The following is a 21,931-nucleotide window of genomic DNA, read 5'->3' as shown; positions in this document are numbered from 1 at the left end:
TTTCTGAATACTCTGCATCAATCCGGCATCCTGTATTTTTCTCCCTTTTTCCCTCTGGATATTGTTTAATGCCTTGGTAAACATCCCTGTGATGGATTTCAGCCTCTGTTGAAAGGTCTGGAGTCCTTAAGTACATGTCAAACTTAAGTTTGCAGTGATTGAAGTTCCATTGCGCTAGATAAAGCTTGTTGTAAAAGGCGATTTTCTTTCTTAATGCATCCTAGCAGGTGTTGAATGACTGTATATCATAATGACTTGTCTATTCATTCTAGGTTTGTAACCAAGTTACTGGAAGATCTCATTTTCTTTGTTGCTGATGTGCCTAATAATGGGCAGGAAGTTTTGGATGTGGTCATTACCAAGCCAAACCGGGAACGACAAAAATTAATGAGGGAACAAAATATATTGGCTCAGGTGTGTCCTACTGTATTAATAACTTGCTTGTATTTACGAACAGATTGTAGGAGACACTGATTTGAGAAAATGTTATTTTTAGGTAACTTGGCTTATGCCACGTTGAGGTTTGTGTCTAGTTGTATTGGATAGATGCTACACTACTTAGTTAGGGTTCACCTCTTGGTCTGTGAATCAGATGGAAGCATGAGGGGCCATGTCTGGTGGTTGTTAGTTTCATGTGATTCCGGTGACTTTTAAGACTCATTTGATAGCAAATTGTTGGCGAAATTTGTAACAAGCTTGCAACATGGTCCCAATCCTGCAAGTGTTCCCCATATAGGAAAAATTATGATGCCCTTATGGATCCCTGACTTTATTTGTATGAGGACCAACTTGCATATAAATCTATTTAAGTAGCCTACTGAATTTAAAAAAAAAAAAAAGGATGAAACTGAACAGCAGCCAGTATTGTCCTCCTTTTTCAAGGAGTTATCCACAGTTGACTAACAATGTTTAAAACTGGGGACAGCAGTAAAGAGAAAGCAATGTCAATCAAGTGAGTAGGAAATGTAAATCTAAATGCATAAAGCCGTAATATTTGAGATTTTGCCCCCACTGGTATTTAGTCATATGTAGATAAGTGCAGTGATTCGCTTCCGACTTTGGTCGATAAGGCCCTTATGCTGATCCTGTCAGAGGACATTTTCATTGACTTCTATAAGTTAAGCAAAAATCTGGATTTGATTTTCATTCTCAGTGATTTTGATTTTGAACAGATATTCGGCATCCTCAAAGCTCCTTTTAAGGACAAAGGTGAAGGATCAATGCTGAGACTTGAAGACCTGGGTGACCAGAGATATGCTCCATACAAATACATGTTAAGGTTATGTTACAGAGTTCTCAGACATTCCCAACAGGACTACAGGAAGAACCAGGTCAGCAGTATTCAAGATTGTTTTCCTCCTGATTTCTATAGTTACATATCCTGGGTTTGACATTGGTCTCTGCCCTTACAAGTGGGGTTCTGTGGTAATGGTGAAAAGACCATGTGTAGGTTAGTAGTAAGAAGTCACTGTCATATACTGCCTCATGCTGAGGAACAGTGTTTTTGTTTTGTAGGCGTTTGTATATGAATTGAACGATCAGCAATGAATATCATAGGTTCACCTTACACTTTCACAGGCCTAGGCTGAGATTGGGGACCACCATTTCATTTATAGCTTTCTGTTATTAAAATTATGCTCTTGGACTCTGGATTGTGAAGTGGGAAGTCTGCAAAACTGTCTGTTTCTGTTGCTTAAATATTTGTAGAAGGATGGCAGTGAATCAGATCAGAGGGTATTCTATCATGTAGCCTAATTTCCCGCTGCTGGCGACTCCCCATGAGCAAGAAGCATTTCAGAACATGATGTCGAGTGCTTTGCATGTTGCAGCGGTGGAAAACTGCACTGACTTTATAGGACTAAAGGGACTAGAAATAAAATATTGAAGTGCTATGCATAGCTTCTTTGTTTTCTTTCTAATGCTTTACAGAAATATTTCTGTCTTGGAGGGAGAGAAAGGGAGAGGAGGGAAGACTCAGGAAAGAAAGCTTCTTAAATGTTATAAAAACCTTTTAAAAAAATTGGTTGCCACTTCTTGAATTTTCTATATATTTTTGTGGATTGACTTTGCTTCTTGGGGTGCATATTTTAGGTGCTCAGATGTTCTTTTATAGAGGCCAGTTCAGAGAGGAAAGTTTTAAGCCTTATTTTGGTTGCTAATTGAGCTGGATGTTTCTGGTTCTGAAAGAAAAGCATTACTGCTTAACAGGTAATGGGAATTTTCATTTTTTTTCAGGAATATATTGCTAAGAATTTCTGTGTCATGCAATCCCAGATTGGTTATGATATTCTGGCAGAAGACACCATCACAGCTTTGTTGCACAACAACAGAAAACTGCTAGAGAAACATATCACGGCTAAAGAAATAGAGACATTTGTTAATTTACTCAGGAGAAATCGAGAGCCAAGGTTTGAAGTGTTCCATGTAACATTCTTTTTCTGTATTGGTAGGCTTTTAGTAAGTATTTGCAGTAAGTGTGAGTCTGCCTGCTATTCATAGTTTTGTTGTCTCTTTTAGCTTAATTTTTTTTTTTGATCTGGCAGACAAAAAACCCACATCTACAAAATCACACTACAAGATATCATGTAATTCTTGGGATTTAACTATATCTGCATTTCAGAACTAGAACTTACTGAAAAGAAGGTTTATACTTTACAGGACAATTTTGAAAATTTGGTTGTAGTTCAGATTGGGACAAAGAGAAACAAACAGAAATTTTAATTTCTCATAAGTCTGCAGCTCCTCTGTGAAACTGTCACTTGTGTTGGTTCCCCTGCTAATAATCTTGGTGCAAATTACAGAGATGTCATTTTTTTTAAGCTTTTATTAATACCAATTTTCCTGCAGGTTCTGATTCCAGGTTAGAGCTGAAAGGGGCCTAAGGCAGTGAAGATCCCAGTGAACATGTGTTCTAGACCAGATCTTGTTCCAAATGAAAAATACTGGCCTTGAACTTCACTCAATTGGAAATATTTTTTATTACTGTTAGGTCAGAATATAAAGGAAATGGATTTTTAAAAATGGAAAATCTATCTATTTTTTTTCATTGAATCTTCACTTGTAAAATTACTGAAGTAATACAAATATAAGAAATATATACTGAAGGCCAAATAATATTCTCTGTAATTGTGAATACCATTTTTCTGTTAGCGATTAAGGATATTACTCTGGTGCTTTGCTGCTTCAGTTATTCTCTATATATTTGCAGCTATTTTGCCTCACTCTCTAATCTCATTGCCTCTCCCATGCTAAACTGTGTTGGGTTTGGTCAGTACTAAGAGGAAACCACATGAGATCAGCACCTTCTCAGTGCTGAAAGGTCCTACTGTTTATTGACAATCTCATGTCACTTTGTGGTGGAGGATGTCATAGTATTGTTGCGTAAGTAAATTGTGCAATTGCTGTACATTAAAATACACATTCACTTCTTTAAGGCTGAAGTCCAAGAGCAATAAATGTTTGAAAAATACACCTTGCCAAGATGGTGCAGTGTGAACAGTAAAGGCACTTATTTTCATGGAGAGTTTTGTAGACTTCTGTGACACTGCTTGTGTGAGTAGGAATGGTGGTAGTATGCTCTAAAACACGAGAGCTACAAAATTTTCCAAGTTTTATCTCCAGTGAGGTAACTCCCCCAGAATTCTGTGTAAGTAGGTGCTATTTACTTAATATTATCTTTGTGATGCAGTATTGCTGTGCACAGTTAATTACCTGTTGCCACAAAGCTTCATTTCAGTGATGCTGTTGGATCCTTGAATGGCTGATAGTAGATGGTCAATTTTTTTTACCTGGATTTCTAAGAGAGTGGAGAATATGACCTCTGTGTGTGTGCCTGCTCTTGTCTGCTCCCCCACCAGCTCTTGAGCCTCTTGCCCAGTTTTGGCTGCATTTGCTAGAGGAGTGGTGGACTCAGAGATACTCAGTCCCTAAGAATGTCACGACAAGAAGCAGTTACAGAGAAGGAAGGGGGCCTTTTTTTATATTCCAGTGAGGCAGAGGCTGCAATACGCACTACTGTCTATGCACACACAGGAATCCATGAAAGAGGGATAAGAAGCAGATACCTAATGAATTTCCCAACTACGAGGAAAGCTTCAGCCTGCGCCTTGTTAAACATCAGAAGATCTAAATTTGAGAGACAAATTAATAGGAAACTGATTTCCATGCAAAGCTTTATTATTTCTACTTTACGTGGAATGACTTCTTTGAATACAGAGATCCTGTCTTCAGGTCCTGCCAGGTCTTCACTCTTGACTAATTCTTGGCTGTGTCACTTCAGAGATTTAAAAAGGCATCTTTAAAAGGTGGAGATGTGGACTCCTCCAGTGCAGTGGAGTTCCTCAGAGGGCACATGGCTGTCTCCAGCACACGTGACATCTCCTTGCTCCTTGGATTAGGGGGATGTGTGTTACCTGATGGGGAAGATAGGTGAGAATGTGTACTTTTGCTTTTGGTTCCCGACAAGGATGAGGGCCTTCAGTGGAGTTCCCCTGTCAGCCAGGCTTAAGATAGCTTCAGGCTGCTCTCAAGTTCTGGCACAACTCTTTGGCTTTTGGCTTGCTGAGAAGTGTCACACGTAGGATATTTTTCTTTTCTCTCTGTGACTGACTGTTCAGCACCATTCAGGGTGGCTTTCAAACCTGTTACTCATCTTTTGTCTGTTGTGAGTTGCAGTAGTACGAATGAGCAAAGATCGTATGTTGGTAAATCTTGCGATATATGCTCCCTTGAACATATTAGTGATGGATGCTAGAGATTTCTTCTGCAGTGTTTCTGTGCAGTATTTTAAGTCTCATGTTCTGTTGCATCTGTGTTCTTTTGACTGCAGATTCTTGGATTATCTATCGGACCTGTGTGTATCTAACACCACAGCAATACCAGTAACTCAGGAACTCATCTGCAAGTTTATGCTAAGCCCAGGAAATGCTGACATTCTCATTCAGACCAAGTGAGCATCCATAATCAGAATATGCCTTTTTATTATCTTTGCTCTTTTGTTGCATTTGTAGCAGTCTGTTAGTGGCTCCATTGTGAATGATTTGTGTTTGCAGGCTGGTTTCGACACAAATGGACAATCCCTTGGAATGCCCAGTCATCTCGGATGACATTGATGAAGAGGAAGTGTGGCTCTACTGGATTGACAGTAACAAGGAGCCTCATGGCAAAGCCATCAGGCATCTGGCTCAGGAGGCCAAGGAGGGCACAAAAGCAGATTTAGAAGTTCTTACCTACTACAGGTAAAACTGCTTATTCAAATGGAAGAAAATGTGAACTCTTTGAAGAGCCTGGTGCTGTTTTTATCCAGTTCATTTGCCAGTATCTAGAGAGGAAACCAGGTCATGCCAGAAACTGGGATTAAAGGTTGTTTCGGTTTTTTTTTTTTCCTGTAGGAAGCATCACAATCTCTGCTGTCTATTCCAGACAGATCTTGAGTTTCCTTTGCTCATGATAGCTCTTTGTATCTCTCTACCGTTTTGCCTCTTACCTTTTATTTATTGGGCTATATTTTTAGATTGTGCTACCCTGGAAGCAAGGGATGCTTTAAGGAAGGAGTGTCCTGCATGCCCTAAGGATTAAGGGGAGCCCAGTCTTCACAGGGGCTGGAGCCTGATGTTAGCATTTTTAATGGCAAGTCAGTCCCTTGGTTAGCAAAGTTGCTTTTATAATGTTCTTAGCCTTTACGTGAGAAGGGCTGGCATCAGGCTTGTAAAGTGAGATTCTAAGGTACATTGTTTTATGGTACTCAAAGAAATCAGTTGGAAATACGTTGTTATTCTTTTTAAGGTACCAACTGAACCTCTTTGCAAGAATGTGCCTGGACCGCCAGTATCTAGCTATCAACCAGATTTCTGCACAGCTGTCAGTAGACTTGATCCTACGATGTATGTCTGATGAGAGCCTCCCTTATGACCTCCGGGCTTCTTTTTGCCGACTGATGCTACACATGCATGTGGACAGAGATCCTCAGGAATCTGTGGTACCTGTCAGATATGCTAGATTGTGGACTGAAATTCCTACAAAGATCACAATTCATGAGTAAGTTGGAAGTGTTGCAAACTAAAGTACAAAAGCATTTTGTAGGGGTTAGTCTCAGAACAAAATGGTTGTAGGTGTCTGTTGTCAACAAAACATATATGTGGAAAGGTATTTTGTCCAGAATATAGAGCTATTAATTATTGTTACTCTTGGAAACTTCCATGGCTAGATTTACATGGAAATCCTTCAGTTTTGCTTTTCACTGTGTTCTTCTAGGGAACAAGCTGAGGAAAATTGGAATGGCCTTTCCTCAGACCAACTGAACTTGAAGTAATCTCAGCCTGTCTGACATTTGCTAGGTTGGAAGTCAGTTTTATGCTTCAAGCTCAACTGAAAGCCACAGCTGGAAAGCTAGAATTTACAGTTAGGTACAGCTCCTGTGCCAGAAATAGTTCTCGCAGGCTTTGGCCTCCATTCAGTGAAGTATTTAAGGATGTGTTAAATTTAAGTGTGGGACGGGGCCCATTGACTTCAGTGGAAACCCTCTCTGGCTTAATTGATTTGATGGAGCAGCACCACTGCGCTAGACCCAGACAGGGAGTATCTGGATGAAGAGAGAAAGAGGAAGAAATATAGCAGTGCAGCAGACAGTACTCCTTCTGTTAGTGAGACGAAGGGCAGTTTTGACAGATACGATAAATCAGTCCTAGTTGGTGGTGCAAAGGAGGAAGTTGACTGTCCCAAGCTGCTTTCCTGATCTGCTGTGTTCCTTGCGGAAATAGTAAACTCTGGCTGATAGGCAGAGAGGACAACTGAGGCTTAGTGACTTCCTGAATTGCCACAGCAAAATTTAAGAGTGCTGTCTGCCAGAACTGCAATATTTTTCTGTCTCAATTATTCCCATTCACTGCAACCCCTCCTGGTGCTGTTGAAGGGAAGATTTGTGTGTTCTTTATCTGCCATCTTTGCTTATCTATGCAGAATTAGCTGACCTCTACCCCTTCTCTTTACAGAGAAGTGACAGTAATTTTATAGCACTGTGATTGGTTTATTTATTCTTTAGTGACAACTGATCCTGCTATTAGAGGTGTAAGGTGTTTTTCTTCCGTCTGTGCTTTGCATTGCAGGTATGATTCTTTCACAGACTCTTCAAGGAATGAAATGAAGAGGAAGTTTGCGCTAACTATGGAATTTGTAGAAGAGTACTTGAAAGAAGTTGTAAATCAGCCCTTTCCTTTTGGAGACAAAGAGAAAAATAAACTTACATTTGAGGTACTTCTCAGCTATCTGCATCCTATTTAGTGTTCCTCCTCATTCCAGCTAGGCTGACATTGGGTCTTTCAAATTAAAGGTAGTTGCAGAAAAAGTGTCCATGTAAAATGTCCTAAAGAAGCACCAGTTCCTAATTCCAGTGTTCTTGGTGATTACTGTTACTCTAGAAAATAGTGTTACTTTCTTAGATAAATCTAAATATTCTAGATTCTAATAACAGTGAATTAAGGGGAAATGCTTACAACTTTTGTAGTTCTTCCTCCAGCCTACCTCCCAAGCTTTGTCATTCCTGTCTCTGGTCATCTGAAATCACCTCTATTCAAACTTACCACAGTCATCTTACTGTTCTTTTGACTTTCATCTTCTCTATAGCTGCTGCCTCTTTAAACAACTTCCTGGAGTCTTGCTTCACGATCTTAAATATTTTCCCAGTTGCAATTGTATCCTTTCAAGCCTTCCTAAATCTCATATTGGTTTTGCTCTCTCTTGTGATTTGACTGATCAATTGTTTAAATCAGTGGAAGGACCTGTACCAATTTGAATGTACTCTAGATCTTGATCTCAGTGAAAGTTGCTCTCTGAAATGCAACTGTATTGCACAGCCGAATACCGCAAAGGTTGCTGATACTTCTTTCATTTTTCATTTCTTTTTCTCATAGGTGGTACACCTGGCTCGAAACCTCATATACTTTGGCTTTTATAGTTTTAGTGAGCTTCTCAGACTGACTCGGACGCTGCTGGCAATTCTAGATATTGTTCAAGTTCCTATATCATCCTACTTCGAAAGGTTGAGCAAGTTTCAGGACGGAGGTGAGAGAAGCAGCAAAGACTGTTATTCCACTATGTAATTCATTATTTAGGGTGGAAATAATTTACGGAATGTCTAATTGATCTTTCAAGGTTCTTTAAATCCACCTACAGGAATGTAATGCAGGATACATTAAGATGGTCAGCCAAAGAGGAACCTTTTTGAAGAGAGCTGCAGACTTCATGACTTGTGGTTACTCTGTTGGTGCTGTTGCTCCTTTGCTTGTTTGGAGCGGAAGTTTCAAATCTGGATCTAGTCCTCAGTGTCCCTTGCGCCGAACATCCCAAGCAAGCGCAGATAGCATTTGCCCGGGCACGGCAATTATGATGGCTCGTCTGTGGCACAAGTGTTTATTAGTCATCTTAGCACTTCACTTGAAGGGACATTAAGATGTTACTGGTCCCAGAACTGCAGAAGCACTAGGTGGAAGTCTAGATGAGGCCATCCTCTGTGTCTGTTTGTCAGTTTAGAATACTCTTTTTTTAAGCCACACTAGAGTGCCTGTCTGACAACCCTAGGACAGTGCTGTATGTCCCACGGCCTTTTATACCGTGGCTTAAAACTGGGTTGAAGAATGAGTTTTCCTGTGTGTGTGGAAGGGAGGTGTGACAGTCATGTGGGCTGAGGGTCCGGGAGACTGGCCATTGGCAAATTCTGTTTTAATATGTGGCTGCTCTAAGTGTTATTATGCTGCCAGCGGCTCACAGCACCAAAAAGGATGAACTGTCTTGTTTGAAACAACAGTTATTTTGTGTTTTCTCTAGGAGGCCTTTTCCCAGCCTTGAGTTTCCCTCATCATTATTTTGCTTAGTCACTCCTACAGATGCCTTGCGTGAGTGTGCTATCCTTCGTAACTTTTTTCTTCTTTGAAGTTCACACACTCTAGAAAAGTGTAGACTGTCATTGTCTGCTCTGTCATCTCTGAGCCAAGACGTCTTATGCTTGGTTCTCTTATCTTTCCTCCATCACTGCCAGTACACTTTACTGAAAGCCCCTAAAGGTCTTTCCTGCAAGGCTGTGCACGCTAAGGCATGCTGTAGCTGGCTGCAGTCCCTCTACAGCACTAGAGGAAGACTCTATCTTCAGACACTTGGAATTAAATTTTGCTTTTTTGTCCCTGAAATACTGCATTGCAGACTCTCTTCTTAAATGGCTCTGGACACAGTTTGACTCCAGATACAATCTTGGCATACTGGCAAGATGAAGCATGCAGATGTGGTTCTTCAGTTAAGTTCTCTCACTGCTGAAGTCTTTAATCCTGGCTATACATCTCATTCAATGTTTTTACTCACCTTTGTTACCATAAAATTGTGTTTCATCCTTGATTCTCTTTTATTTCTCTTGAAGGATTTCCTTTCAGGCTACGTAGGAGAGGAAGGAAACACCCATTAAGTGTAGACAGATCTGCTCTCAGTTATAGTAATTTCCAGAGCAATTCCATGCAAATCAGTGAATTTACTCTACAATAAATGAGTGTCAAGGAATGCAGAAAATGTCACCACTGTGCAAATGGAAGCTCAGTAGCCTTGTTAGTAACACTCAGCCATTGACTCAGCTGTTTCCTTATTGGAAACGTTTGTTGCTCATCTGTTTTTGTCTCATATTCTTTCAGCAAAAAAGGCATGGAACAAAGGTGGGAGTTTTTGTGTGTTTTTTATTAACTGCAGCCTTTATACAGATTCTTTGAACTTCTTTCTTGGCTGTAGTTGTCTCTGTGTCTTTTAAACACTGGACCAATTCAGATCAGGATGTGACAATCCACTAATGTTCTTTTGAAAATGATCTGTGGGGTTGTTTTGGATTTTTTTTTTCTTTTTTTTTTTTTCCTGCTAGCTATAGTGGCTAGAAGGCCCATTGCTTTAGAGAATATTTTTTGCTACCTAGGACTATTGTCAGTCATCTTAAGAAAGACCAGAGATAAGGATATTGGCTGTGCTGTCTAGACTTAAAAATAGGCATTTAAATTTTGCTGTGGAGAGACAGATGTTCTTATGTTGAAATAGCTGTAAGATGCGCTGGAGAGGCCTTCTGCAGTCTTTGACAAAAAGAAAGGATGCACATCTTTGGGTAGTCATATCTTGTCTTCATCCTCCCTTTTATTTTCTGATTGATGGGTCATAAAACACATAAATTGGACACTTCCTTTGCAGTTGAGCAGAATGGTCCTGAATGTTTAGCTGCTATGCCCAAGCATCTTACTGTTCCTCCTTTCTCTGGAGATGCGTATGTACCTGCTCTGCGGGCAATATTAGGAATATTATGAAGATGCATATGTCACAAGGATGCATAATTTAGAAGCAGTTTACATAGTTTTGTAGCTCCAGTTCACTCTTTTTGAGCACCCAGCTCATAGAACTTCATGCCTGAAGAACATATTCCATTTCTGACAAACTTACTACTCAAACAAAATAGGTGCGTACTTTTAATTAAGAAAAACCACACAAAACCCAGTCAGTATTGGCTTTGGTTGCAGATTGAGATTAGAAAGGGAGCTCAAGAAGAAAGCCCAAATACTGTAGTTTCTGTCATTCTAGAGGCAACTGCTGTGGCTGAAATGTCAGCTGTTTGTAACTTCTGCCTGTCTTTGTTGCATGTGGAAGCCTGCTGGAGAGAAATGAATCAGACCGTAGGGGCAGGAGTTTGGCTGGCATAAGTTGCTCTTATTCTGGGGCTGTGAGAGTTTGTGCCAGCTGCGTATTTGACTCTACTGTTCTTGTCCCTTCCCTCCTGTTTTTTTGTTTTTTTTGTTTTTTTAAACCTGTTGTTGGGAGCAGTCCTGTAAAACCAGCCCTGTGGTTGTCTTGCACCCACATCCTGATGGTGTTTTTGCTAGAAGGTAATGAGAAGGTTTGAATGAGGCCCTAAACACACAGAGCCCTTGACCTGCTTGTGTGCTCTCTGCCTTGCTAGGAATAACTTGGCTGTAGCTGAGGTGCAGTATGTTCACACTGAGCTAGAAATTGCTGAGCTCAGGGGATTTGCTGGCTTTCCTGTTGTGTAGTTGGCTGTTTCTGTGTCCAGTCTTTTCAGACTTCACAAACTTGTGCTTGAGCCCACAGTAAGGTGTAGAAAGTGCTTATGTTTTCTGTCTGAGTGCTGGTGGTGGGCTGAAACTTCAATGCCTCTGCATGTGTTGAACTGCAGATGATGCTAAGGGTAAGTGAGTCCTGACTTGAGACTGGGCTTGAGTCTATGTTTGACCTTGCTGTATTAGTGTTGCTGGAACCGGCCTGTGTATGAGATGATCACGTCTTAATGATGTTCTTGTATTTTTTTAATCTTCTGAGGGAAGGACCAAGGGTCTGATTCTACAGTGCTTTACATCTTGTGCAGTCACTTCTAGCCAAACAAGTTTGACCCCGAAGGTACTGATGTTACCTAGGTCCTCATCCTCTGGAGTCTGAATCCACCTTGTCCAGGATCCACTAGGGATCCTGAGGAATGAACAGGCCAACAGAGAAATTGGTCTCAGGAATTTCATCTGGATTCCTCCCCTCGGTCTGACAGTAAGGATTGTTCACCAGGATTGTAGGTATACATTGTTTGTCAATTTTGTGGTACTTGTAAGATTGTACATCAAAGTTTCCCCTTCCCCTTTTACACAGATATCCTCTCTCTCTGTTATAAAACTGAGTTGTTGAGAACATCTGTTAATTATTTTATCAATTACCTGTCTTGGCTTTTAATTGTCCCCTTTAGCTTGCAACACTGATCTCTTAGGCTATTAAGTAAAAACGATTACAACAGAAAGTAACTCAGGTTGGCTTTTTAGGTTTTGGGTTTTTTTGAAAATATGTTGGCGTTTTCTAAAATGAGGATGGTTTGTTGATTTTTTTCAGAAACTGTTTTCTTATTCCTAACTTCCATAAAATATAGACAGGTGGATTGTTCCCTGCCCTCATTCAGGGTGGTGGGAGCCCTCCCTCCAGCCATTTAGGAATGAGGGTGACTTCTTCCTGCCTTTAGAGGAGGTCAGATTCTGCTCTCCTATGTCTCTCCAGACTGTGGCAAGGATCTCGCTGCACAGATCTCTGTCAGGTCCATTATTTGCAATATTCATATCGTACCTTTGAATGCAGAGTATTGCAGATATGTGTCCCTCCAACACATTATTGCTCTAGGGATGTGCAAGTTTACACAGCTTCATTCTTAAGGAAAGTTAACTTCCCTGAGTTGCAAAACTCATTACACTGATGTTCTTTAAAAAAAGGAAAAAGAAAAAAGGTAAGATTGTATCTGTTGTGATTTTGTGTATATATTGTGAATATGTGGAAGTAAATTATTAGTTTTTGAGATTATAAAAGTTGTGGGTTTTTTTTTTCTTAATCCTCCAGGCTGTGATCACAAATGTCTAGGCATTAGCTTTAATTCAGTAAGAACATATATTTCATACTATGAGCTTAGAGCTTTGAAGTATAGCTCTAAACCCCAGTTTTGACAAACACCAAAAGTCAGCCATGATGCCTGGGACTGATGGTTTAATAGTACGGACAAATGTAGCCACAGAAACTTCCAGCATCTGATTCCTATAATGTGGAGCTGATAAGCTTGGCTCTTTACTGTTTTGGCAACTGCTCCATATCATGAAATCTATAGTCAGGATTTTAGGAATGGGTAGAGATATATTAATGGTGAAGCAAGAATGAGGTGAGTCTTGGCTGTGGGAAGCCTGCCTGGAGTTGCGCACCTCAAAATTGAAACAACCAAATTTACAACCAGCAATCTGTAGTCTTCTTCCCTGCTTAATATTTATTTCTTCAATAGACCCACTTATTTCAGGAAAACAACTCACTAAGTAAGGAAGTATATACAACAAGTGTTGAACTGTTGAAGCAAATCTGCAAAATGGAATGTGTTTTTAGGCTTAGTGGAAGTTGCGTGAAGACTTAATTAACCTTTTACCTGAAGATGTCCTTTTCCATCCTTCGCTTGAATTTTTACTCACGTTGATGGCTGAGGTAGTCCTTGATGCTGTGTGTGAGTTTCTCTATATTGGTTCTGCAAAAATTTTGAAAAGAGCCTTAGGTTATTGTTAATGTTATGCCTTACTTCCTTTAAAAAGCTTAATTTTAATGCCGCTGTCAGTTACCTTAACCAGAATTAAATTAGTGTGTATGTAGTTTTCAGGTGTGACCTTATTTGATGAGGAAAGATTGGGGAAAGATGGCTAGAAACATTTGTGAGATAGGATCCTGGAAATGATTCTTACCTAGATTGCATCCTGAAAATTAATTGACTTTAAAATGTTGCAGCCAACTCTTTTTTTCAGTGTCTTAACTTTGAATCATTTTTTGAGGTTATTTGAAGCTTTTTTTTCTGTTTCTTTTTTTTTCCCTTTTAGATTCTAAAAAATATGAGGTTTACTAAATATACTACCTGTATCCTAAAGGGTCATTTTTTTCCTTAAGGAGAAAGTGAGGACTTCATTTAGTAGTGCTGTCATTCTGACACCGTTCCAGAACATTATAATCTCTTGCAGTTTTAATTAAAAGGTAAAGTCATTGCTTTCCTAATAAGTGCACCCTGCTGTATCATTCCAGAGTCAGGAGCCAATCTGCCTTGTCCATTGCTGGTTATTTATTCTCTGTGAATTAAAATGCACATCTTTCTCTAGGTGTGATTGATCTTTTGCATAGCTGATTTTAGTCAAGCCATGCAGCTACAGCATATGTCAGGTCTGAAAGATGAAATGACGTGGTAGTTTTAGTAGGCAAGCTACGCATTTGCCGTGCAGCTCACTGCTATTTAGTTAATGTTTGGGAATGAGAATAATGACGTGTAAGAAAATACATCCTTGAATTTAAGCTGCGTATGTCTTGGGATTCATCTCACAATGCTGGGCACCAGTTTGAAAATTGGTGGGACAAACCTGGGTTATCTGCAGAGTATCTCTTTCCCTCAGGAGCTCTGTGTAAATGACTACAATTTTCCTTACCCAGTGTTCACTGACATCAGTCCTTCAGCTCCGTTCATTTCCACAAAAGAAGGCTATGCTCAGTCTTTTTGAAAAACAGGTTTAAAAAACTACCTATAATCTCCAGTTGCTCCTGCCTCTGTGATTCTCACATGAAATGTGTTGCTGAACAGATGCCTCCTTTTAGCTATTCAAACTAGTAGCCAAATATCCCAGCTCCTTCATGTTATGTCTGAGTCTTTAGCTTGGTAGCATATCCCTTCTGTGAACTGAAGGGACAAAAGATCTCCCCATAGATGTCCTGAGATTGTGGAACATTTCTTTGAAATGTGTCATGTAGAGTCTGAGCCCTGTGTCATGCTGCAAGCTTTGCTGCTTTGTTGTGATGTACCCCAAAGGGTTTGACCCTGCCAGGGTCTGCTGGAAGGCCTGCTTCCCCAGGCAGAATGGGGAAGCCCTCACTCTCTCCTTGAAGGCTTCAGCCCTGGTGGGCTACCATCTCTCTGTATATCAGTGTGTCAGGGGACTCTCGTCCTGTCTTCTGCCCCTTTCATGCATCCTAATAGTCTGTTTAGTCCCTTAGTTTCAAATAAACAAGAAGATAGGTAGGGTTTTCTTCTAGCCCTCTTGGCTGCAAGTAGAGATGCATACTGCTTAGAAGCACCAGTAGTGAGACTGGTACTAGAAGAGGGTTCAGAACAAGGTTGGGCCTGCCATTTCTACCGTGTCTGGATTCTTTATGACCAAGAAAGACTAGATTTCATCCAGGACTATTAGAAAAGATTATATTGTTTCTCAGCCTTGCATCTGTGTCTGTTAGCCGCTCTTTTGTCTCGTTAATAATTTGAAATATCTTCTTGAGGCGTACTTTGATTAGCAGAGCTAATGAGACAGTGGCTGCTTGGCAAACTGGAGCAATAATTTATGCCAGGAGTTTACAAAAAAAAAGAGTTACAAGAGAAAAAAAGAAGATTTAACCCTTAGGAAAGTTAGCTGTCTTAGTCACAGATGTCTATAATGAAGTAACTGCCATTCAGTGAGGAATATTGTCAGACCAAAGGGGAGCTTAGGGTGAGAGTTTAATTCTCTGACATGTACTATTCATCTTTCTTACTTGTTCTTTACATCATTATGAGGCCTGTGCATTAATGTGATTCCAGAGACCATTGCTCTTCTAGGAATTTATATCCGTTTCATAGAGGTAACTCAACTAGAAGGCTTGATTCCCATGATGCTTTTTCCTTTCAAGGTCAGCATGCTGATGTATTTTTTCTTTCATCTGATCTCCATGGCATGAAAGCTGTGTTTTTAACACTGCTTTGTGGTTTTGGGGACAGGCAACATCAACAGAAGGTGAAGGTGAAGTTTGGTGTAGTTTCACCATGGCTGGGCAGCAGTGAGTTTGTATGCAAAAAAAAAAAAAAAGGAAAACTTGTGGATATACTGTAGGCAAGTGGAGGCTGGCGTTGCCAGATTCCCTCAGGGAGTGGGCAAATGTATGTGCATTGCATATTATGTGTTTTTGGTTTGTTTTGCCTCGTTAGTTCTAAGGGCTGTATAAAATGTAGAAGTTGCCTCACCTTCTGCCCTTAATTGTCCATGCATTAGGTTTTCTGTGAGGCTTACCTGAGGTCAGCTAGTTATTGGGCGAAGAAGAATGTTTTAGTGAAGAAATAAAGTGTGATTCTTGGCCTATTTATGGTGGGTTCTGCAGTTTTTATGAGCAAATTCTGTAGAAAACCTGTAAAAATTAATACCTCTTTCACAAACAGAGCTGTAAGGCTTAATGTTTCTACCAAATAATAGATAGCTCTAAAGGGTTTGAAATAAAATGTGTTCCTTTAGGTACTGAAGTGTTGTTATTATATGTCTTAAAAATGGCTGTAACTTTTCACACAGAAAAATTAAATTGCATGAAGCAATGTAGCCAAATCAACAAAAGCAAAGAAATGTAGAGCTAAAGCTGCCATTGGGTTTTTAATTTAGCCCTTGGTAAAGTGCACATTGCTGCGCATACGATTCCCTGCCAGAGCATCCCCAAGGATTGGCAGTGTTGCATGCTTTAAGAAACTCCTGAAACTTTAGGAAGCTTATGGTGGAGCAATAGTGTAGGTCTCACTGAAATCCACAAAGCCAAGGCTGTTGGAGTCAAGGCTCCTGTTCAGCAGTCATCGGGAAGGTGACTTGCTGTTACAAGTACTGTCTTAAAACCTGGTTGAACGGACCTACACTGAGGCATCGGTTGAGATGAGGTCAGATTTGCTGAAAACTGACTTTGATGATGGTAAAAGTTTTGGACTTTCAGCAACGTGCTAGATATTTCCTGATGTAGCAGTGAGCGTGGAAACCACCAGTCTAAAGCATCCCCAGAGCAACATGCAGTTTTGGCTCACCAGGGCTACAGTTGTTGAAAGTTAATTTTAATGAGAAAAATGAGAGTAGCTGAGATGGACGGAGAAGGCTTTGGAACTTCATCAGGTTGTAGGTAGGGAAGGCGGCCTCAAAGGCTGAGGTGAAAGAAGTGGGCATGGCAGAAAGGGGCTAAGTATGTTGGTGTCTGTGGGGAAACAGGAAAAGGTGCTGTCAGGCAGGGAGGGCTCTGGGTAGTGGAGGGATCTAATGGGCTTCAGACTGTAGGTACTGGGGGAGCTCTGAGTGCACCCTCCTGATGCTGTTGTCTTCCTCCTCTTTCTTCCTTAGCAGCACTGAAGACAGTGGAGACTACTGGAGGAGAAGACTGACTAGGGGAAGGCCAGGCCCCTTCGTGTTACTGCACAAGGCTTGGTTAAGCCTTGATTCACCTCCTGAATGAGTTGCATACCGTGTGAGAGAGAAGATAGAGGGTTTTTTTTTTATGGGGGGATGGTGGTGATAAATAACAGCTGATGTGGAGATCCTAATTTTGAAATTATATTAGCTATACCTCAGCCATTTTCTCTGCCTAGAACTTCACTTCCTTAGGGCCCTGTAGCAACTTTCCTTGACCAGCACTGGGAGAGGTAGCGCCCTCCTCCTATCAGCTGAGGTGCTTGAGAGGGACATGAGAAGGTTGCTTAGGATCCTTGCAGTCCTGTAGAATATTTTGGCAAGTGGGAGGAGGCTCATGCGTAATGGAAGTCGAATAGGAAAACGTCTAATAAAGCAGTTTTTGCAGCTGCCAGTGCATCATACAGATGGGACTGGTGTTGCTTGGTGCCTAGGGTTTCAAGCCACAGCTGAACATGAGCAAAAGGCTTCCTTTGGGAATGATGGGGAAAGCAGGAGGAACTGAGGATGGGCTGTCTTCTGAGTTTGATGAGGAAAGATGGCTTTCAGAGGCTTCTGAGTCTCTTGATATCTTTGCTATTTGGAACTAATATATCCCGTGGGAACACTTTGGTCTAGACTTTTGGTCTAGAAGTGGATAATCCCCAAATTTAGAAGAGAAGTAGTTTCAAGGAGGTGTGTGAAAACACGTGGGGTCAGCTTGTTCCCTGCAGTCCTTCAGCCTCAGCGTTTGTTTGAGGAGTTACGGGCTTTTGAGTTAGCACATGCTGTCTGGCTTGTGTTCTGCTACGCTGGAACGGAAGTGTTCTAGGAGGTATTTGGAAGAAGTTGAAACATCAGGTCATTCAACAGTCCTAGTCAAAAGCATGCTCAGGTGTGATGAGATCAGAGTCTCTATAACTTCATAATTACAGAGACAATGTTAGAAATGCCACATTTTTGCAAAACTTTTGATTTGCCCCCTTTCCCACCTCCCCCTTTTTATATAAGTAAGATTCAACAATGTATTGGGCTTTTACGGAGAGGTTAGTGAATGTTGTTGGAGCAGTGGATGCATGTACATTTGTCTTTTTTGGTCATTAAGTACCAGATTTCTTGAAGAACCCATCATATGTCAACTCCTATTTAGGTACTTAGTTTCCAGAAACATTAAGCAACCAGCTTCTTCAGTCCCTAATGAGAGCTATTGGGTGTTAAAATCCTTTTGAAAATATAGTAACTTTTTACTTTTCTGGATAAGGAGATGAACACTGTGGGTTTGAGCTAAAAATGGTCAAACAGTTTTGAAAATTGAGTCCTAGGAGTCCATCTTTCCTATATCTGTGTTGAGGAAGACTGTACAATGTTAGTATGAGCAGACTCTGGCCATCTATGGCAATTGGAGACCAGATCAGGTGCCTACAGTTAATTTTTAAATAAACAAGGCTGCAAGTCAGTTCCCTGGTGTCTTGGAGATATCTGTGGAGTAGAGGGCTACTCGCTGTGAGGGTAGCTGCCAGCCTTTGAGGCTGTCCGGTGGGTATTCACATTCAGCTACCACATGGTTGTCTGCACTGTTTGTGAAATACCTGAAATGCTGTGAGTACTGGAGAGCAAATTGGGGACGCTGCATAGCAATTGACTAGGAACAATTTGAAGAAAAGGCATGAATTGCCAGCTGCCTCTGACGGTTGTTTTTCTTTCTGAATATGGTATTTTGTCACTTACCATCCGTACCGTATTACATAGCAGATTGTTGTTTACTTTTATATTCTGCTTTTAGAATTTGCGCAACCAGTAAATGACTTATCAAGAAAATATGTTTATGTAGAAAATGAAGTGTCAAATTACCCACTGTTTCGATTACTTGGGTGGCTGTTATTTTTTCCCCGTAATTGACTCCTCTGAAAAGTCTTTATTCTCAGAGAGGCTGCTGTGTTGTCAATCGTGCCAAATTGTATGAGATTATGTGCTACAGTTTTGTGACAGAAACTGATATTCATTAGGAAGTTGTGATCACTGTAATAAAAAGTAATGAAAAGGAGATGCACAGTTGTCTTTTAAAAACATGACAAGCATTCTCTTCTTTCCTCTTCTTTCAGTGCCTGTCAGTCTGCAGCTCCTTTAAATTACCACTTGTGCGTACAGTGATTTGAGTCTTCCATTGGCTAACCTTGTGAGACTGTACATTGAACAGGAGGCATTTCTAATGGGTCCACTGCTTATGGAAGGTCCTTGGCATCTGACTTGGCAGAGGGAGGAGCAGAGAGAAATAACTGGGGAGAGGAGTGGAAAATTGGAAAAATGGAAGAATATTAATGAAAATGGCCTTGAGTTCTTTTCCTCTGTAGATCAGTCACAGCTGTGAGCACTTTTGCAGTGGTTTACTGCTGGTACGAGAAGTGGTTGGTTGCACACACTGGCACCTTACAACATTGCAATGACCATTCTCTCTCCGACACACTTTTCAGCCATATATAAACGTTAATACCTTGACCTCAAAGACGACAACAAATGATGGAAGTCAACAGGTTACGGGTGGCAGTACCATATGAAGGCACAGCTCAAGCTTATCTTCACTTATCTCTAGCAAAGTGCATACAGAAGTAATCGGGGGTCACATCTACTTGCTATATCTCTTGATGTAGCTCAGTTAACTAGCTGAGGCAGTAAGTTAATTTTTCCGTGGCTATTGGTATTGAGGAAGCACTCTGGAACTGTAACTAAGATCAGAGCTCTGTTATTTTAGTCATTGTGGGCATATATACTAAGAACTTAAATCTCTATTATTGAGCCAGTGTGTTTTGTCTGGCACTGTTGCAGGCTGAGCTGACATGCAGTCAGTCACTTTTTAAGCTGCAGTAACCTTTCTGCATGCCTCACCTCAGAGACTCATACCCTTTCCTGCAGAGATAACTGTATTAAAGCCAAAAGAACACACAAGCATCGCAAGAAGAAACAAGTCACTGCAAGACTGCTGCTGGCCCCTGATGTTTGTAAGTGACAGTTTTAAATCCATGCTTAATGTGGTCTAGGCTTCCAAGACTGGACAGATAGCACTGAGCACCATGAGCGCTGATTACTTGGGGGATAATTTGGAAGAGAAGCTGCTGCCCACTCTTTATGTACATGAATGATCCTCATGGCTTCTTTCAAAGAGTAGAGCAGTTCCTCCCAGTGTTGAGACTCAGTCAGCTGCTTCATTGCCATGCATGGATGTGCTGCTTGACTGCTGTCTGCTCTTAAGAGATGGTTATATTTCATCAGCAGCCTACAAAACATAGTTGTTAAAATATCTTTCCTGAAGAGAATGATGAATTGCTCCAGTTGCCATATTATTTTCACTCTGGGAATGTTCTTCTTGAGCCTGCTCAGAGTTAATTAAAAATAATAGTCAGCATCATGCAGTTAGTTAAAAAGTTTTCCAAGAGAGGTTTACCCATGACACCTTGTCTCACTGCTGTTATTGACAGAAATAATGCAGTATTGAGTCACTACCCACTTCAGCTGTAAATACTAAATTGGATTAAGTGACTTTTCTCTCTCTTCACTAAAATCTTTTTCCTATGCATAAATGGAATAGAATTTGAAATGGCAGTGATAGTAAGTACCACCTTAATCCTCCTTTGCTTTTCTACCTCTAGCTGTTTAGATCAGTCACATGAAGGTCAATAGTCAAGGGATGTGGTGGACAGAGGGTTTAACCTTGTTACAGATTCTCTTGGGAAGTGGTTTTGTAGCTACCGCTCACTGGTTTGTACCATCTTGTACCACTAGTGTTCTGCAGGTAAGGGGAAAGGACAGCAGTCATCTCATTTCTTTTTGTTTCCTGGATGCTTGTATAGGCTCCGTCATCATATTAGCTGAGTGCCTTCCAGTTTTCATTATATCAGGCCTCTCACTGAACTTTTTAGAGATGGAGAAGGTATTCTCATTTATGGAGGTGGTCCTGAAATACAGAGAGAGTGACTGATTCATTGATCACAGAGGGAGTTGAATGCCGTTCCCTGCGGTGCCTGTTCAGCACCCCAGTGATAGCTGACAGATAAGCAGGATGTATAGCCAAGGCAAAATCCCAGCTTGCTTTCTCCAAGAACATGAGCTCCACCCAAGGTGTTAAGGAGAGAGCAGTGATTACTCCCTGCCCTACAGACAGAGGGAGACCAGGGCCCTAGTGAGAATGAGTAAATGCAATGGTTGTGGCTTGGGACTATGCTTGAGCTGGGCTTGTGGCAGAATCAGTGTCTGCTGGTAGCCCCATTCACTCAAGTTGTTTTATAAAGAATTCCTGAGCTTTCAAAATAGCAGTGCCTTCATTTATATTCACCTCTGTACAACTGCTGTCGTGAAAGGGATTTTGAAATCTCTGTTGTGAGTGAGAGGATGATGACTTCTCAAGTGAAATTTAGAGCAGGGGTATTACAGGCCATGAAGCAGCGGCAGAACCTATAGGTGGTCTTGTGTGCAAATGCGCTTTTCAATCAGCATTAAGGACAGGATGATATGAATGAAAAGGTTTATTTAATGGTTTGAAGATGAAGTCAGTTTAACTGAACTACTTTAGGGGTTAAAGTTCCTCCACTTGGTAATCTAGCGTTACACAAATATAACGAATGATGGTCAATGCAAGCAGATGTTTAGCACACTGGGAGAAAGGGGGTAGGGAGGGGGAGAGAGAGATACATACATATTATGTTATTCCCTGACTGTTTATTTGATTTGAAAGGAAAATGCACTGTTTTCATTTTGCAGCAAGAAGAATATTTGGAATTATTTTATTTGCTAATTAAGCAGTCAGAACTTCCTGTGCCTGCGTAATGTGAGGATTTAGCCCTTAGTTTGACTTGTAGCTTTTCTTTCTAGTATCATGCAAAGTCAGAAATGCTTTTTTTTTTTTTTTCCCTCCCTTTGTAGTGAAGTATTATTTTCAAAAGATCAATTCATTCTGATTGCACACCAGACCGGATGCCGAATGGGACCTCAAACGTGAAACTAATCTGCCTCATTCACTTTGAAAAAGCAAATTCTTTGTGTGTTTTCCTTTAAAGTCAGGGCTGAAGGCATCCTCTTTCCCTGCATGCAGTACTTGAGCACATAAGAGGAGGATATTGCTAGCAAAATAAAATATAGCTTTGGCTTTTTACAGCAGATTATCTGGGAAGAGGGTCTCTTCAGTGTGAGTAAAACTTGTCAGTTCATGGTGATTCAAGTGAAAA

The 21,931-nt window shown here is 40.8% G+C and overlaps 1 protein-coding gene across 1 annotated transcript in view; it reads left to right on the top strand.

Moving 5' to 3' along the window:
- The window catches only part of ITPR2 (inositol 1,4,5-trisphosphate receptor type 2), a 267,039-nt gene that overhangs the window by 80,863 nt on the left and 164,245 nt on the right, over window positions 1–21,931 (top strand). Inside the window, exons 14-21 of the mRNA XM_086756987.1 lie at window positions 273–414; window positions 1,173–1,331; window positions 2,236–2,408; window positions 4,829–4,948; window positions 5,052–5,237; window positions 5,785–6,036; window positions 7,104–7,248; window positions 7,908–8,058. Coding sequence (XP_086613113.1) covers window positions 273–414; window positions 1,173–1,331; window positions 2,236–2,408; window positions 4,829–4,948; window positions 5,052–5,237; window positions 5,785–6,036; window positions 7,104–7,248; window positions 7,908–8,058 — 1,328 coding nt within the window. The remainder of the gene's footprint in view (window positions 1–272; window positions 415–1,172; window positions 1,332–2,235; window positions 2,409–4,828; window positions 4,949–5,051; window positions 5,238–5,784; window positions 6,037–7,103; window positions 7,249–7,907; window positions 8,059–21,931) is intronic.

The sequence above is a fragment of the Chlamydotis macqueenii genome, chromosome 1 (genome assembly GCF_036417535.1).
Source record: "Chlamydotis macqueenii isolate bChlMac1 chromosome 1, bChlMac1.mat, whole genome shotgun sequence".
NCBI classification, from domain to species: domain Eukaryota; kingdom Metazoa; phylum Chordata; class Aves; order Otidiformes; family Otididae; genus Chlamydotis; species Chlamydotis macqueenii.
Note: the sequence above shows the minus strand (reverse complement) of the source record. Positions and strands in the feature narration are given on the sequence as shown.